This window comes from Meriones unguiculatus, chromosome 21 (assembly GCF_030254825.1).
Source record: "Meriones unguiculatus strain TT.TT164.6M chromosome 21, Bangor_MerUng_6.1, whole genome shotgun sequence".
Lineage (NCBI taxonomy): Eukaryota > Metazoa > Chordata > Mammalia > Rodentia > Muridae > Meriones > Meriones unguiculatus.
The window spans coordinates 16,000,214-16,017,740 of NC_083368.1; the positions used below are offsets into that span (position 1 = coordinate 16,000,214).

Consider the following 17,527-nt stretch of genomic DNA (forward strand, 5'->3'; position numbering starts at 1 on the left):
ACATAACTGACAAAACATCCATACACATTAAACAAATGAATCTTTATTAAAAGCAAAGGAAAGATTAACTTGCTGTCATCTCTTTTCTTCTTTTGACTATATAATTATATAGCCATTATGTTTTTCAGTCAAATGTAGGATTTGACACTAGTTTGAGGAGCAGAACATCTTACTGCTTTCTAGCAGCTGTTCTCTCACTTTTGATGTTTGGGTTTTAAAATGTTCCTGGAGCCTGTGAATTAGCTCCAGATCTCATGATAACAGGTCCTAGTTTCTAAGGGGGAAAATAAATCACCAAGGCCACTGTATAGAAGCTGCCCAGTCATCTGTCTTGGTGCCTCCTTTGCACCAGCTTAGGTAGTGAGGAGCCATACTTCACTCTTGTATCCAGTAGTTCTGCACTTTCCTACGATGCTGAAGCTGCCATATTTAATATACCTGAAAGTAGAGGGAAGGGGGAACAGTTATTTTCAGAAAACAACTTCACTGTGTAACTTCCCTCTTTAACATGCGATGCCATGTTAGAAATATGAGTCACGAGGTGGAGCTGCTCTAGCATGAACTAAGATCAAACATGTGGGTAGTTACTTACTTCTTAACCTTTCCAATTACATTAGCAAACTTTGGGGGCTCAAATGCAAGGTGGTTTTGGAGGTGGCAACAGCCAGTTGCCAAAAACAGATGGAGGAAGTGAAACCAAGAAACAGCGAAGCAAACGGATTCAGAGGACTGGGGAGAAAGCAGCACCTCGCTCAAAGAAAAGGAAGAAGGATGAAGAGGAAAAGCAGGCTGTGTACTCCAGCTCTGACTCCTTCACCCACTTGAAACAGGTGAGCTGTCAGAACAGCCCTTTGCTACTTCCAGGAGGGGAGAGAGCAAGTGCCTTTTCAGCCCTAGGAAACGGAAGCTTTCACCTTGTTACAGTTAGTTTCTAATTAAAATAGAGAGCTACAGGGATAAAGAACATCTGGACAGGAAACCTAATAAACTTAGTTGCTGGCAAACCCACACATTATCTTATTGGCACTTGAGATTTACATTCTAGTTGATATATTGGTAGGTGATGGCCAAGATTTACCTGTGTTCAGAAGGAACATCCTCAACACCAGGAAACATTGTATTCCCCATTTCTTGTGACTCTGGACCCAAAGAAGTGCAGCCATGGACTCTCATTAAACTTTCATTGCTTGTTACACCTTTCTAGTTATTATAAAAGTGGGGAGGGGCACACCTCTGCCCCCACTGCCTTTTCATTGCTGGTGCCTGGCCTCAGTTCTTGCCCTGCTTCTTACTGAGCAAAAAAGATGAGGAGCATGTTTTTCTGGCAAGGCACATGACGGCATCTTTCTAACTGATGGGAATAAAACTTACTTGATGTATATCCCTGATCTGGAAATTTTTAAGTCTATTTTTCACAGTCTTTATTTGACTTCAGGTCTTAGGAAGCCCAGAAACACTTCCATGTTTGTTAATCATGTACATTACTTTTAAATGTGTTTTTTAATAGCAGCTCTCTCTGCTCCCTCTAATGGAACCGATCATTGGAGTGAACTTTGCGCACTTTCTTCCTTATGGCAGTGGCCAATTTAATAGTGGGACTCGACTTCTAGGAACTTTTGGCAGTGCCGCCCTTGAAGGGGTCTCAGACTACTATTCTCAGTTGATCTACAAGGTATGTTTCTTTGCCAGGGTGCTGCCTTGCTTCGTGTTGGAGAGCTTCCCACCACTGGGGAGTGTGGCTTAGTTTTGCATCTAGTTTACATGAAGTCTCCAAGTTTCACTGAAACTTAGGTTCAGCTAAGAGATTAAAAAATGTATCTGGTTAAGTGTTTCTAGCATGTGTGCTTGGAATTTCCTAGAGATAAGAATATAGATGGTAGAATATGTCCGTTATATCTTTCCATAGTAAAGGAAACACGTTTTTCCTTGTAACCTTTGTTAACTCTTAAAATGAATTGAATTGATGGTACATAATGGGAATAAAATGTATGGTTAGATTTTGGAAAATGAATTCTTAAAAGTTTTAATATATTCCATTAAATAATTTAGGTGCTAATTGAAATTATGCACTAATTCTTAGGTTACCAAAATAGCATAAAGTCAATCAAAGTATTATTTTTAAATATTCTTATGATAGCATCATAAGACCATTTCACATCTGACTTATAAAAAACAATTGTTTTGAGAAAATACGTGAGAGTGTCTGTTTCCTGGTGGCTTTTCTTTTGTTGTTAGGATAACCGTCTTCATGTTTCCTTTGCTGTCCTTATGGCCTGTTCTCCAGTTAGAATTCCTCAGTACAGGGTGCTCTTCAGTGTTACTTCTTATAATCTCCCTTCACTGCATGGTTATGAATAGTTATTACAGGTGACACCAGCATTCATTGGGGAGACCGAGCCATAAATGACAAACTAGTGACAACTGTAAGGCTGAGAGAGAGAATTGAAATGAACTGTATTTGTTAATATATTTGGTACTTTTAGTATTATCTTTTTTCTCTTTTTGCTTCTTTTAGAGATCTTGGACAGTCCAGGTTCTCATATTTGAGACACAAATTGAAATTATAGGTTAAAGATGATAAATTCTGCATTTTCATAAATGAAAACATTTTAATAAGAATTGAATAAATGACCATTTAGCTACTTTTTGCAACTTATTCAATTTTAAAGCTGCTTTTTATTGGTTGTTGTAATCATGAAAGCTGAGAACAGTTACATAAAACTAAGTGTAACAAAAATTGGGTTCTTCATTTCAAAGCTGAATGCTCAAGCTGGGCCAAGTAAGCAAATGGATAACATCCCATTCTGATGACCTCATGGTCCTGTGTGTGTGTGCGTGTGTGTGTGTGTATTTATTTTTGTTGTGTATTTGAAAATGGAAATACCCCTGGATTATGTTTCTTGTAGCCTTGCTCCTTGTGCTAAAAATTCACAGAATTAGGTTTTAGCAAGGTCAATGCTATTTGCTCAGTAGCATATAATTTAAAATTTTTTGGTCTCCTGCAGCAGAATAATTTAAGTAATCCTCCAACACCCCCTGCCTCTCTTCCTCCTACACCACCTCCTATGGCTTGCCAGAAGATGGCAAATGGTTTTGCAACGACTGAAGAACTTGCTGGAAAAGCTGGCGTGTTGGTGAGCCATGAAGGTATGATAATAGCATCCACATCTTACACGTCTGAAGAATCTTCTTTGAAAGCTGTATATAGTGAAATGTCTGCAGAACTGACAGTTCCAGCTGTGTGTCAGCTTTGTCCTACATACTTTGATTCTATTTGTTTTCTTTTGCAGTTGGCAGAAGTTTAGGACCGAAGCCATTTCAGCTGCCTTTCAGACCTCAGGATGACTTGCTGGCTCGAGCTATTGCTCAAGGCCCGAAGACAGTGGATGTTCCTGCTTCACTTCCAACACCACCTCATAATAATCATGAAGAATTAAGGTAGAAGCCAGTTTTTAAACATGTGTGTGTTGTCTGCATGTATGTCTGAGTATGACATGCATAACTGCAGTTCCAGGTTGTAAGCTGCCCTGTGCATACTGGGAATTAAACTTGGGTTCTCTGGAAGTGCTCTTTAGCACTGAAACATTTCTCTAGTGTCAGAAGCTACTTTTTAAAATTTAGTTGCGTCTTTTAATTTAATTTAATCTAAGCAGTATACACCATAATAATAAAAAAGACATTAAGTCATGAGAAAAGTCCATGTAAAGTACTTTAGAGCTTCCTTTTCTAAGTTCATTGTATGATTTGTTGGATATATTGAACTTTTAGACATCTAAAATGAGAAACTACCATCCTAGATACCAGAGTTATATCATAGAAAAAAATAGCTCTGAGCTGCAGGAAGCTCATCACCAATTTGTCTTAGTTCTTTTGCCCCCAAGAATCTTACTGGGAGAATTGGCTTCCCTTACTAGATAATTGTACTAACCAACTAGTTAAGAGTCTCATGATCGTCTTTCGAATTTTATCTTTTCCTGGAAAATCTGATGAACGCCTGTGTTCTGATATGTCCATTTAATCTAAGTCTCTTCCTTTATTAATAAGAAGACTTGTCACCGTACACAGCAGCAATAGGAGAGATGTTTTCTCTAGCCATATGGAAGTGTCACTTAGGGTTTGGAATGTAGGTCTCCTTTCTCTTTTACCTCACACCTAAGAATTCCTACTGTGCCAGTAGAGTGAAGCTCTTTCCATCCTGCAAAAAGATTCACTAGGGAATTTGCATGTGCTGTCTGTTTAGCCCCTGGGTTTTACATGACTGCCCAGCAGCCTTTTCCAGGTCTCCTTCAGTGTGAGCAGGAAAAATGAGAGAAAATCCATGGCCTGAGCTTGAGGCCTCACCATCTCCATGGTAAACCAGAGCCTTGACTAAAACAAGGAAGTCTACTCCCTTCTTTTCTTTTCTTTTCTTTTCTTTTCTTTTCTTTTCTTTTCTTTTCTTTTCTTTTCTTTTTTCACTGTGTTTTGTTAAGAAAAGTGCGGAAAACACCACAGAAACTGTTTTCTGTCATCTTGCCACTGTAGACAGCAGCAACAGGACAGATGTATCTGTAGTTGCATGGAGGTGTGACTCAACTATAAACTTGAACAGTTCAACACAGCCTCAGCCTGCCTCTTAGCCTCACTGACTCCCTCCCACCTCCCACATCCAAAAGGTATCAGTTTCCTATGCTGTGCTGCAGTCTGAACATCTCTTTTTAGCAGGTCCCTAAACCTCAGTCTACAGCCTTGTTAAAAGAATAGCCATCTGTACTGCTTGTAGGTAAACCTATTTACTGTATTTTCTTAGCAGAGTAATAACCCATCTGGTTGCTGTTATTGTTACTGCTGAGAGTACCCTTCCTGTGGTACCTGTGGGGTTGGTGAAAAGTCCAGTGGAATTGCGTTATGATGTGTGTGCTCTGTTTTCAGGATACAGGACCACTATGGTGACCGGGACACTCCAGACAGTTTTGTCCCCTCATCTTCTCCTGAGAGTGTCGTTGGTGTCGAGGTGAACAGGTACCCAGATCTGTCATTGGTGAAAGAGGAGCCTCCAGAACCGGTGCCGTCACCCATCATTCCAATTCTTCCGAGCATTTCTGGGAAAAGTAAGTTTACTTTAGTCTACCAAGTTACTATTGTAAATATTTTTACTTTGAAAGCTATGAATACTCTTTTCTCCCCCTTTAGGTTCAGACTCAAGAAGAAATGACATCAAAACTGAGCCAGGCACTTTATTTTTTACTTCACCTTTTGGTTCATCCCCAAATGGTCCCAGATCGGGTCTTATATCTGTAGCAATCACCCTGCATCCTACAGCTGCTGAGGTAAAAGATAAAATCTCATTGTTGAAACTCTGTCAGTACTTAACAATGAAACAGAATGGAGGTCGCAGAACAAAATATACAGGAAGGGTGGAGATTCACCTCAGACATTCAGGGTGCTCTTGAGTACTATTAAGTTCAAAAACAAAGCAAACCAAAACCAAAACAAACAAACAAACAAACCAGGAGCTGAGAGTTTATTTGCTCTTGTAAAAGGATGTATGCTTTAGAGAACTCTAGAAAGAAGCCTTTCTACAATAATCTATGTTGTAAAAATTCACCATTGAAAAACCATAGTCTACAAAAGAGTCTACAAAAGCAGTAGATACTTTCTGCAGTCAGTAACAATCTATTAGCTTTAAAAACTCCCTACACTCTGCTGAAGGTTTGGTTATAAGTCTCTGCATCTGCTTTGATGGCATTAGTATGACCTGGACAGGACAAGAGCTCCACAAGGACCTAATAAATCTGGGCACAGGGGTCTTTTATGAGACTGTATCTCCAGCCAAGGACCATGTATGGATATAACCTAGAATCCCTGCTCGGATGTGGCCCATGGCAGCTCAGTGTCCAAGTGGGTTCCCTAGTAAGGGGAGCAGGGATTATTTCTGACATGAACTCAGTGGCTGGCTCTTTGACCACCTCCCTCCCCCCTTCCTGCACCCCCCCTTACCCCCTGAGGGAGGAGCAGCCTAGCTAGGCCACAGAGGTGGACATTGCAGCCAGTCCTGAAGAAACCTGATAAGCTAGGGTCAGATGGAAGGAGAGGAGACCTCCCCTATCTGTGGACTTGGAAAGGGGCAGGGAGGAGATGAAGGAGGGTGTGACTGGGAGGGAATGAGGGAGCAGGCTACAGCTGGGATACAAAGTTAATAGACTGTAACTAATATTTAAAAAATAAAATAAATCTAAAAAAAAAAAAACTCCCAAGTTTTATGAAGACATTGTTGGAGATCAGACTTATAGTATAACATGTAATGTTTTGGTTATCAGCAGAACAGAGCCTTAGCTGCACTGTTGAGAAGCATGCTGACCTTTTTGCCGGAGCTAGATAAATAGAAGTCAGTTTTCCCATAAGTACAACAGTGAGTGAAACCCTACTCATTTCCTGTTACCATATCCTGTAGGGCTGTCAGATACCAAGGTAGCTAGATTCCAGTGCTAGTTGAAACCCTGCAGATTTCTGTTTAAGAAGGCTTTATGTATTCATGAAAATACGTTTAAGCTTAAATAAAAGTAGTTGGGTTCCTGAGTGCAGTATTCTAGAAGCAGAAAGACACACACATGGTATATACTCACTTATAAGTGGATATTAGACATGTAATATAGGATAATCATACTAAAATCTGCATACCTAAAGAAACTAAGCAACAAGGAGGACCCTGGGTAAGATTATCAGTCCTCATTCAGAAAGGCAAGTGGAAATAGACATCGGAAGTGGGAGAAAACAGCGAACAGGATAGGAACCTACCACAGAGGGACTCTGAAGGGTATCCAAGCAGAAACTGGGACTCAGCCAAACTTTGGGTAGAGTGCAGGGAATCTTAGGCAAGAAGGAGGAGATAGAAAGACCTGGAGGGAACAGGAGCTCCCTAAGGAGAGGGGAAAAAAAAAATCTGGCCACATGATCTTTTCTGAGACTGATACTCCAAAGAAGGACCATTCATGGATAAAACCTAGAACCCCTGTACATATGTAGCCTGTGTCAGCTCCATGTCCAAGTGGGTTCCCTAGTAATGGGAACTGAGACTATCTCTGACATGAACTCAGTGGCTAGCTCTTTGATCATCTCCCCCTGAGGAGGGTGCAGCCTTACCAGGCCACTCCTGATGTGACCTGATAGCCTAGGATTAGATGGAAGGAGAGGAGGACCTCCCCTATCAGTGGACTGGGGTAGGGGCATGGGTGCAGAAGAGGGAGCAAGTGGGGTTGGGAGGGGGCTACAGTTGTGATACAAAGTGAATAAATAAATAAATTTAAAAATATTCTGCAAAAAACTTTTAAATACTCCTTTGGTTATATGGTTGAATATACTGATTACATGTACTCACTAGAAACAACTTGATATTTCAATATAATAAGAAATATTTGCTCATTAAATCAAAGTAATCAGTAAAAAGAAGTGGTTGGGTTATTTTGTACTACATGTTTCAGAAAGATAGCATTATCCTAAGTATATAGTTCTCCTCAGTGACTCATTTTTCTTCTAGGTGAGTGACAATGTTTACTTTTTGTTTTAGAACATTAGCAGTGTTGTGGCTGCATTTTCCGACCTCCTTCATGTACGAATTCCTAACAGCTATGAGGTTAGTAATGCTCCAGATGTTCCATCCATGGGTTTGGTCAGTAGCCACAGAGTAAACCCAGGTTTGGAGTATCGACAGCATTTGCTTCTTCGTGGGCCTGCACCAGGATCTTCAAATCCTCCCAGATTAGCAAGCTCTTACCGTCTGAAGCAGCCTAATGTACCGTTTCCTCCAGCAAGCAATGGTGAGCTAGTGAGCTTTTTGTTAACCCCAAATCCATTCTCAGTTAAAAAGTTAAGCCTGCTCTTTTTGAAATTTCAGTTTAATTTTTAACAAGTAATAGGCAATGTGTTACTGTGTAGTCTTTGATAAGTTAACCTTCTCTGGCTGTTGTTTTTCTGTGGTGTGATGTGAATTTCTATGCTTGGGCCTATGGCATCATGCTGGCAGCAAGACTTACTATAGCTCTCTGTTCAGGCTGCTGGAAGACTCCACTTGCTGACCCTTTAGCAAATTCTGTTCTTTATATCCCTGATCCACTTGCCACAATCTGCCTGCTCCGGGTGGTACAGATAAGGCCATAGATAGTTTATTCTATTCTGCTCAGTTGCTGCTGCTATCACTAGCTCAGTTTGCCTTTGCACATCCTCTGCAGGGCATCTTTCTTCTCACAGGGATGCCTGTCCCATTTCTGAGACCCAGCACATCTTCCTTAGGCCTGCCAGAAAGTTGCTTTCCTTCTGGCTTACTGGCATCTTATGTGCCAGCCCTTTCTTCACCAACTCCTCATCCCCCACATCCCTTGTAATATTTTGTCTGCCCTAAACTTATATTTTGAGTCTGGCTGCATCTTCTTCTTTATCTTTGAACTCTTTGTGAAAGTTACCTATGTTAAAAGTTTTGAACTCTTTGTAATCTTAGCTGCTGGCTGCTTCTTTCTTGTTTCTCCTACCATTTTCTGCCTTGACTTCTATCCTGTATCTCAGGAGATGCCCTCTGTGTAGACTTGCTTGTCTGATCCCTCAAGCATTACTCACAATGCTCTTGTGAATATATATGCCATGGCTTTTACTTCTCTCTGCTGTAAATCACATAAGTAATTTCTACCCATTGTTCTTTGTCTCCCATAGAACTTGGAGTATTACTGTACCTGTCAAGAAGTGGATCTGTTCTCTCTCATACTTATTTGAGGATCTTAGTGCTTTGCTTGTGCTTGATTCTTTCAGGCTAGCCTCTTTTTTCAGCTATTTGGGAGTGGGTGTTTTCCTTTATTTGTACTTCACTGTCAAATTTTAGATGCCCTGTCACCATTGCTTAGGAAGATTTTTAGTAAAGCATAATATAATGTAAGTCAGTAATCCAAATTGTAATAGATTGGTATAGTTTAATTTATATTGTGTGCTACCTGTATCTTTGGTCAGTTTTAATTGCTAACAAAAGTCCATTGCCTGTAGGTCTTTCTGGATATAAAGATTCTAGTCATGGTCTAGCAGACAGTGCATCGCTCCGACCACAGTGGTGCTGTCACTGCAAAGTGGTTATTCTTGGAAGTGGTGTGCGGAAGTCATTCAAAGATCTGACCTTTGTGAACAAGGTACTTTACTGTTCTTTTTAGGACCCAACTCTAGCTCTATTTTCTTGGCAGTGACCCCTGCATCAGGACAAAGTACTTAGTGGGATACGATATATAGGCACATATTAGATATGCTCAGCTTCAAACCAAATAGTTATAGCAGACCTTGAAATGGTTCATGATGAGGGATACATTTTCAGAATATAAGGAGATATGGACAGTGTAGTTTCTGGCTTTTTTTTTTTTTTTTTGAGTCATTGTCTATCTACCTTGGCTGTCCTAGGCCAAGCTGACCTTGAACTCACATAGATCTACCTCCTTCTGCCTCCCAAGTGCTGGGATTAAAGGTGTGCACCACTGTTCTTAGCTCTGCATTAGTTTTTAGGTGGAAATTTTTCATAGGGTGAATATTGGGACAGTGCCATCACGATTGGAAGATAGAGGGCACTCACTTTTGAATATCATCTGAGAATTAGCAGTCTGTGGGGTGCTGGTTTTATTAACTTGTGTCTTACTGAGGTCCCACACATTTCCCTTTGCTTTTTAGGGTTCCCGAGAAAACACCAAAAGGATGGAAAAGGATATTGTCTTTTGTAGTAATAACTGCTTTATTCTTTATTCATCAACTACACAAGCAAAAACCTCAGAAAACAAGGTAAAGTGAGGAAAGTATATAATGAGGGATTTCTTCTTTAAGGGTACATGTCCCCTTCTCAGGGAGCTTCTATAGGGAAATCCTAATCAGGTGGTGATTGAGTTGATAGACAAGCCTTAAACAGTCTTTATCTATATATTTTCCTATAAAGTAGCCTATTTGACAGAAAGCGGAAAGGTGCAAATTACATTTTAATATTTATTTATTAAGTGGCATTGAGGGTTAAATTTAGGGCCCAGTACATGGTAGCCAAGTACTTTATCACTAAGTTATATCCTATACCCTTTTAATTTTCATTGTTGAGGTGAGTCTTAGAGCTGCCTTGCATTCATAATCCTCCTACCTTAGCCTGTTGCCTGGCTGGACACCCCTCCCCCCCACAAAGCACACTTGCCTTCTTTCTTGGCTATCTTGTTTTTATTTTGAGAAAGAGTTTTGTTATGTAGCTCAAGGTGCTCAGACTTCAGAGTGTTGGCATTACAAGTGTGTGCTGCCACATACAGATTTATCGTATTTTCTTTTTTAAAAAGCTTTTAAATTTTTTTTAGATTTAATTTTATTTGCATGTGTATATGTGTAGTATGAACATGTGTATATAGCATGTGTGCGGGTACCTCTGGAGGCCAGAAGAGGGCATTTGATTCCTTGCATGAAGGAACAACCACTTAGAAGGCACTACATGAGTGTTGGGAACTGAACTCTGGTCCCCTGGAAGAGCAGCAAGTGCTCTTACTGCTGAGCCTTCTCAATACCCCGAGCTCAACTATATTTTAAGAGTGTAGAATTAAATAGAGCAGTAGAACTAGCATCTTGTATTGTCTGATTATAAACATCTCGCTAAATATTTTTATTTTATTGATCAGGTGGAAAGGTTTCTAAAAAAGAAAATTCTGTCTATTTTTGTGTTGTAAGAGAAATCATTTTGTGAATGTCCAGCCACTCACTCTGTATGAGTGTGTGCAGATTAAGTATATCTAACAATGTAGTTGTTCAAATGATACATTTTTTTATAATTTATTTTAATTTTATTTTATGTGCGTTAGTGTGAAGGTGTCAGATCCATTAGAATTGGCATTACAGACAGTTGTGATCTGCCATGTGGGTGCTGGGAATTGAACCCAGGTCCTTTGGAAGAGCAGACAGTACTCTTAACCATTTGGGAGCCATCTCTCCAGCTCTCAAATGATACATTTTTCATGATGTATTTTGAAGGAAAAAAAAATGCCTGTCATATAACACTTCCAGTCATTACTGCTTAAGATAATTTCATTAATATGACTTTCACAAAAAGCATTCAAGAAACATACTACTTTTTAACATGTCTTAGTTCCTAATATAATACAATCCAAGCTGACAAACAAATTTAGGCTTTTAATTAAAATTAATTCTTATAGAATAGGAGTGGGTTTTCATCACGTAGTTTCTGAAGCTGATATGTATTGTGGCACACTCTGGATTTAATATGAGCCACCTTTTAGGAGGAGGATGTGAACAGAGAGAAGCATATGGATTTGCTCTTCTTGATTCTTGATAGTCTGTACCATACCTAAGAGGTGCTGGCGCCTTTCTTCTGGCCTAACACCTTGAGCCAGCTGGTCTTACTGAGGGGCTCAGAGAATCTGAGTGATTCACTCACTAACACGGTGCTCCTTTCTTTTTTTGTTTTTCATCAATTGATTAAGCCCAAGAATAACAGGCAAATTTAATTGGTAGAGATGAACCTTTTGTAGTTGATACTGCCATGTTCTTGAAAACATGTTCTTAATCTGTTGTACAAATTAAATTTGTATTAGATCTTCTGAAACCATTGATTCTTTTTGGTTTCATTACAGTTAGGAAGGGGGATGTCCCAAGAAAGTTCAAGAGCGGAACAGTCTCCAAATTGTGACTTTGTAGGGGAAACATGGGGGGCCCTTACCCTTTACTTTTATCAACTTCAGTTACTCCTAGTTAGTCATTCTCAGTGCTCAACGTCAACTTGCTATGCCTAAATATTTATTAATTATGCCTGCCCCCTTAAGTCATAGACCATTGAACTTCTCACTGTAACTAGAATTGTTTTACAGGCATGTGAACCTCTCCTTTTTCTCATGGTTTCTTTTTGCTGCTCAGGAATCCCTTCCTTCACTGCCACAGTCCCCAATGAAGGAGCCTTCCAAAGCATTTCACCAATACAGCAACAACATCTCCACTTTGGATGTACACTGTCTCCCTCAGTTCCAAGAAAAAGTTTCCCCTCCTGCATCACCTCCCATAACTTTCCCTCCGGCCTTTGAAGCAGCCAAAGTAGAGTCCAAGCCTGATGAGCTCAAGGTGACAGTCAAGTTAAAGCCACGGCTGAGGACTGTTCATGGGGGGCTTGAAGATTGCAGACCGCTAAATAAAAAGTGGAGAGGAATGAAATGGAAGAAATGGAGCATTCATATTGTCATCCCCAAGGGGACCTTTAAACCACCCTGTGAGGATGAAATTGATGAGTTTCTAAGGAAATTGGGCACATCTCTTAAACCTGATCCTGTGCCCAAAGACTATCGGAAGTGTTGCTTCTGTCATGAAGAAGGGGATGGGCTAACAGATGGACCAGCAAGGCTGCTCAACCTTGACTTGGACTTGTGGGTCCACTTGAATTGTGCTCTGTGGTCCACAGAGGTCTATGAAACACAGGCTGGTGCCTTAATAAATGTTGAACTAGCACTGAGGAGAGGACTACAAATGAAATGTGTCTTCTGTCATAAGACAGGTGCCACCAGTGGATGTCACAGATTTCGATGCACCAACATTTATCATTTTACTTGCGCCATTAAAGCACAATGCATGTTTTTTAAGGACAAAACAATGCTTTGCCCCATGCACAAACCAAAGGGAATCCATGAGCAAGAGTTAAGTTACTTTGCAGTCTTCAGGAGGGTCTATGTGCAACGAGATGAGGTGCGGCAGATTGCCAGCATTGTGCAGCGGGGAGAGCGGGACCATACTTTTCGTGTTGGAAGCCTCATCTTCCACACCATTGGTCAGCTGCTTCCACAACAGATGCAAGCATTCCACTCTCCTAAAGCACTCTTCCCAGTGGGCTATGAAGCCAGCCGGTTATATTGGAGTACTCGCTATGCCAACCGGCGCTGCCGCTACCTGTGCTCCATTGAGGAGAAAGACGGGCGGCCAGTGTTTGTCATCAGGATTGTAGAGCAAGGCCATGAGGATCTGGTCTTAAGTGATTCATCACCTAAAGGTAAAGGCTCCTTGTGTGCTGTTGTCAGGCCAGTGGATGTTTCATGTCAGTGTTTGTTTTTTCCATGATCATTTCATGAGGATTTTTTTTTTTAATTTATCAATGCAAATCTTAAGCCCCTTTGTGTTCGCACACCTTGTTCTTTGATCTGCAGTTTGTACAGGTTTGAGAAGAAGAGTTGTTAAGGCCTGTCTGTCATTTATCTTGGAGCCCAACTCAAGGTCATTTACTAGAAAGCAGGGACCATATCTAAAGCATCACTATGATTTTGTCCTATCTCAGCTTCTGATTTAGAGTTGGGAATTACAAACTTCATTTTGTACTCCTGGGCATGTCTATCTTTTCACACACAGACATACACACACGTATATGAGCTGCTTTTTAAATGTTTTCACAGTTTCTAAAAATATATGGAGCAGTCCAAAGATATTTCCAAAGAAACTGCCAGTTCTGTGTTTTAATTCTCACCTGAGGGAATGCCTATCTGTAATTGAATCATTAACCAAAGGTTTTCTTTGTTCTGTAGCCAGTTGAGCTCACCTATTTCTTTCAGTTTATTGTTTGATGTCCTTAAGGTGGCATTATTTTCACCCAGATTTCATTAAGTCTTTGAAATAAGTTGCTGCCATTTAACAAATTTGTTTGTCACATTGCTGCTCAGTTTTATTTGAAATTCAACTAGGAGGTCTTTGTGAATTATTCTTCTTCATCCTTTTTTGGTTTTGCTCTGTGTCCCGTCTTTTTTGTTTGTTTGTTTAGCTATAAGGAAATTGATCGTAAAAATTACTTTCTTGTTCATATATAGATGTTTGGGATAAAATTTTGGAGCCTGTGGCATGCGTAAGGAAAAAATCTGAAATGCTGCAGCTTTTCCCCGCGTATTTGAAAGGAGAAGACCTGTTTGGCCTGACTGTCTCGGCAGTGGCACGAATAGCTGAGTCAGTAAGTATCCCTGTCACTGTTTGCTGACCCAGCATGCTCACTATGCTGCCCACAGAAACTTCCTGCTTTCTAGGACACAGCTTCCCATGGCAGTATGTTCTCCTCAGGAACATCAGTGTGGGTAGTCAATTGAGAAGCTAAGTCTCTCAGAGGAGCAGCTAGTGTCATCTGTCCTGTTTATCTACATGGTGGAGAAAACACCTTTGTCCTGCTGAAGTTCTGGTGTTTTGCAAAGTTTTTCCCCCCTTTTCTTAACTTTCCTTGACATTCTCTTTGTCCTAGGGGCAGGTGCTCCCAGAGAGCAGTAGGTTGCAGCAGCACTGACTAGTGTCTTCTCTGAATGTGGGTATGTTTGTCAGTGACTCTGTGCAACCCTAGAGAAGTGTAGTTCATTAGAACTATAGTTTAGAGCCAGTCCTGGTGGTGAAGGCCTGCAGTCTCAGGGATGTAGGCTGCTGAAGTAGGCATGTAAGTTGAAGATCAGTCTGGGCAACCTAGTGAGGCCCTATCTCGGAATTTTATACAAGAAAAAAGAGATTTAAGGCTCTAGATCAATGGTACAGTGCTGGCCTTGAATGCTTGGGGGGTCTAGGTACAATTCTCAGAACTGCAAAAAGAAAAAAGTAAACAAGAAAATGTTGTAGCAAAGACGACCAAGCTGGTGAGGTGGCGCAGCATATAAAGGCACTGCTACTAAACCTGACAAACCAAGTGCAACCCAGTGTCTGTGGTGGAAGGACAGAAAGACTCCCACAGCTTGTCCTGTCGCCTCCAAAGGCTCACCACGGCACTTGTGTATACACACATGCACACTCATCCTCTGTCTACATAAACACAGACAGGAAAAATGGAGTATTTTTTTTTTAAAGAAAGTAAAGAAAACCTTTGAACATATCAATTACTTTTCAAGCATAACTTAATAATACTGCTAGAACAGTGGCAACCTCTTGTCATGATCATATTTGACAGAGAGAAGTGATCCAGAAACTAAACTGCCTAATGACCTCCAACTGCTCTAAACATCCAGACAAACAAACACATTCACTAGATTATGACCACTGCTTCCTGTCTGTAAACTGAAACATCAGATGCTAAGTATATGCAGGATTGCTTTGATGGGTGTATTGCTTCTGGGAGTTAATCTTCACCTCAAGAAAAAGTGCCCTGAGCTTACCAAGTTTTGCTTGAAATTGGATTTATACATTATTCAAATAGTTATGATTGCAGGCTCATTACATTAAATAGGTCACTGACTAGGGAAAAAGAAAATTCTATATTGTCTCCCTGGGCCATCTTTTTCCCAGCCAAAGATTATATTCTTGGCTAATGAGTTATCCTTTTGTGTATTTTTCTTCTTTTTTTTTTTTTTTTTTTTTTTTAGCTACCTGGGGTTGAGGCATGTGAAAACTACACCTTCCGATATGGCCGTAATCCTCTCATGGAGCTTCCCCTTGCCGTTAACCCCACAGGTTGTGCCCGTTCTGAACCCAAAATGAGCGCTCATGTCAAGAGGTTTGTGTTAAGGTATCTTGTTTCATCTTCACATAGTACAGCCCAGGGTTTCTAGGCACCTTAGTGGGTTTTGTGCTTGAATTGTCTGCTGCTTACAAACCCTGCTGTCTCTGGCTGTGTATGTGCCTGACAACTTCAGATGCACTGTCTCTGCTAGGCAGCTTTCTGTGTCTCCGTCAGTAAGACTTTTAATTGACTTGGCTTTCGCATTATTCGGAAGTGTCTTCAGTTGTCCTTTTATTTTCCTGTTGGTACATCATCATCCATAGGCCTCACACCTTGAATAGCACCAGCACCTCAAAGTCGTTCCAGAGCACAGTCACTGGAGAGCTGAATGCACCCTACAGTAAGCAGTTCGTCCACTCCAAGTCATCACAGTACCGGAGAATGAAGACTGAATGGAAATCTAATGTGTACCTGGCTCGGTCTCGGATCCAGGTGAGGAAAGGAGTTGAGTTAGATCTCAAGATGCTGGTACCCAGTATGAAAAGCTGCTGCACATTGGCTGCAGAGATAGAATCAGGTTTGGATTTTAGTTGTTGTTTTTTTTTTTTTTAATTTTGTGGTACTGTGATTTGCACCCAGCACCTTGTGTGTACTAAGCAAGTGCTTTACCACTGAGCTAACCCCAGCCCTGGAATCATACTTTGATGGTCAGTTCAGAACCTGAGGACTCTGGTTTGTATGTAGCCTTAGAACTTGGTGCTAGACCTCGAGTAGAAGGCAGGCCTTGGGAATCCACTTCTTTCTTTCTTGTTCAAGGCTGTGGAGAACCAGGTTGCACTAGATTTTGCATGCACTGAATTTTTAATAGCTCAGTAGAGTTGTTTATAAGCAAAAGTGAATGCCAGCATTTGGAAGGTAGAATCTGGGGACTTAGGAGATCCAGGCCTACCTACTGTGTCTAAGCAATGACAAAATAACTCAGTAAATACTCTCATGAGACATTGTAGCTTTGAAAGCTGTATCTTTTGAATCCTTCCTGTTCAAGAAATCATTGCACATTTCTCAGAGACAGTGCCAGGAGTATCTAAATGTAACGCTGCCCATTGACTGAGCATTTAAAATTGAAGCTGTAGTCCTCACCTCCTGAATTGTGGTCTTAATGTTCGTGAGTCTAATCAACACCTTTCCTGTCCCAGAATGGAAGTGTAAAGCTCCTGTTTTGTCAACTCCTGCAGTCCCCAAGTTCCTTATGTTGTTGAATAGTATCTATCAGTGCCTGAGTCACTCCTCAGATCTGAGGAGATCCATCCCACCATAAAATTCTGTTCCTTCACCCATCCCCCTCCAAGTTCCAATCTCTCCCTGGAAATCAGTGTTTCTATATACAGTAGAAATTAGATCAGCAATCCAGATTCTAAGGAGTTGAGTCCAAGTTCTTTCCTCCTTACTGGTAGCTTCCAGACTCTTCTTGTTCTTAGACATTCTGCAAATGTGTCTAGCATAAGGTCCTCTTTACTTACCACTTTTTTCTCTTGATGAATCCTTTCAGTCTAAAGCACTGGGACATTCAGACTGAGTAGCCTTCTTTGTTCCTGACCTCTGCTCTCTGTTTTTACCCAGAGACCACCATTGGTCTCCCTAAGTATAGCTTCAGACACTCAGCATCACCCAGGAGTTCTGAGGCTGACAGATCCACCTCCACAGATCCAGCTCTGGAAGAGCTGCCAACTTCAGACCTAGATGAACACCTGCTGTCTTATGATTTCTTTCCTATCTTCTAAGGTTTGTTTGTTTTTTATTTCCTTGTTTTGCTCTTCTGAAATGTCCTTTACTTTATCTGCTGATCTTTCTTAACCATTTTAACCATCATCTACAATCTCTTTGCACTCTTCATGATTCTGTTTGTAGTCCTAATGTTGATGAGTGTAATCAGCACCTTTCCCATCCCAAAATGGAAGTGTAAAGCTCCTACTTTGTCAACTTCTGCGGTCCTTATGTTAGGGGCTTGGTAGGTTCTTGACTATGTCTTCAACTCATAATTAACCTGAATCATTTTTTATGTTTTGTTACCATGGACATAGATGAGGGTGTGTTTATGCATGCACATGTATCAGTCAG

The 17,527-nt window shown here is 40.7% G+C and overlaps 1 protein-coding gene across 16 annotated transcripts in view; it reads left to right on the plus strand.

The window, feature by feature from the left end:
- Positions 1–17,527, plus strand: part of Kmt2c (lysine methyltransferase 2C) — a 237,528-nt gene that overhangs the window by 212,050 nt on the left and 7,951 nt on the right. For 8 of the 16 annotated variants that reach the window (XM_060373825.1, XM_060373835.1, XM_060373830.1 and 5 more), the window contains 13 exons: positions 618–830; positions 1,508–1,672; positions 3,006–3,147; positions 3,291–3,438; positions 4,912–5,090; positions 5,173–5,309; positions 7,547–7,796; positions 9,007–9,146; positions 9,673–9,780; positions 11,893–13,009; positions 13,815–13,951; positions 15,333–15,475; positions 15,733–15,901. In XM_060373825.1, the coding sequence (XP_060229808.1) occupies positions 618–830; positions 1,508–1,672; positions 3,006–3,147; positions 3,291–3,438; positions 4,912–5,090; positions 5,173–5,309; positions 7,547–7,796; positions 9,007–9,146; positions 9,673–9,780; positions 11,893–13,009; positions 13,815–13,951; positions 15,333–15,475; positions 15,733–15,901 (3,048 nt within the window). The remainder of the gene's footprint in view (positions 1–617; positions 831–1,507; positions 1,673–3,005; positions 3,148–3,290; positions 3,439–4,911; positions 5,091–5,172; positions 5,310–7,546; positions 7,797–9,006; positions 9,147–9,672; positions 9,781–11,892; positions 13,010–13,814; positions 13,952–15,332; positions 15,476–15,732; positions 15,902–17,527) is intronic. The other 8 variants (XM_060373839.1, XM_060373840.1, XM_060373829.1 and 5 more) reach the window with 7 other exon arrangements.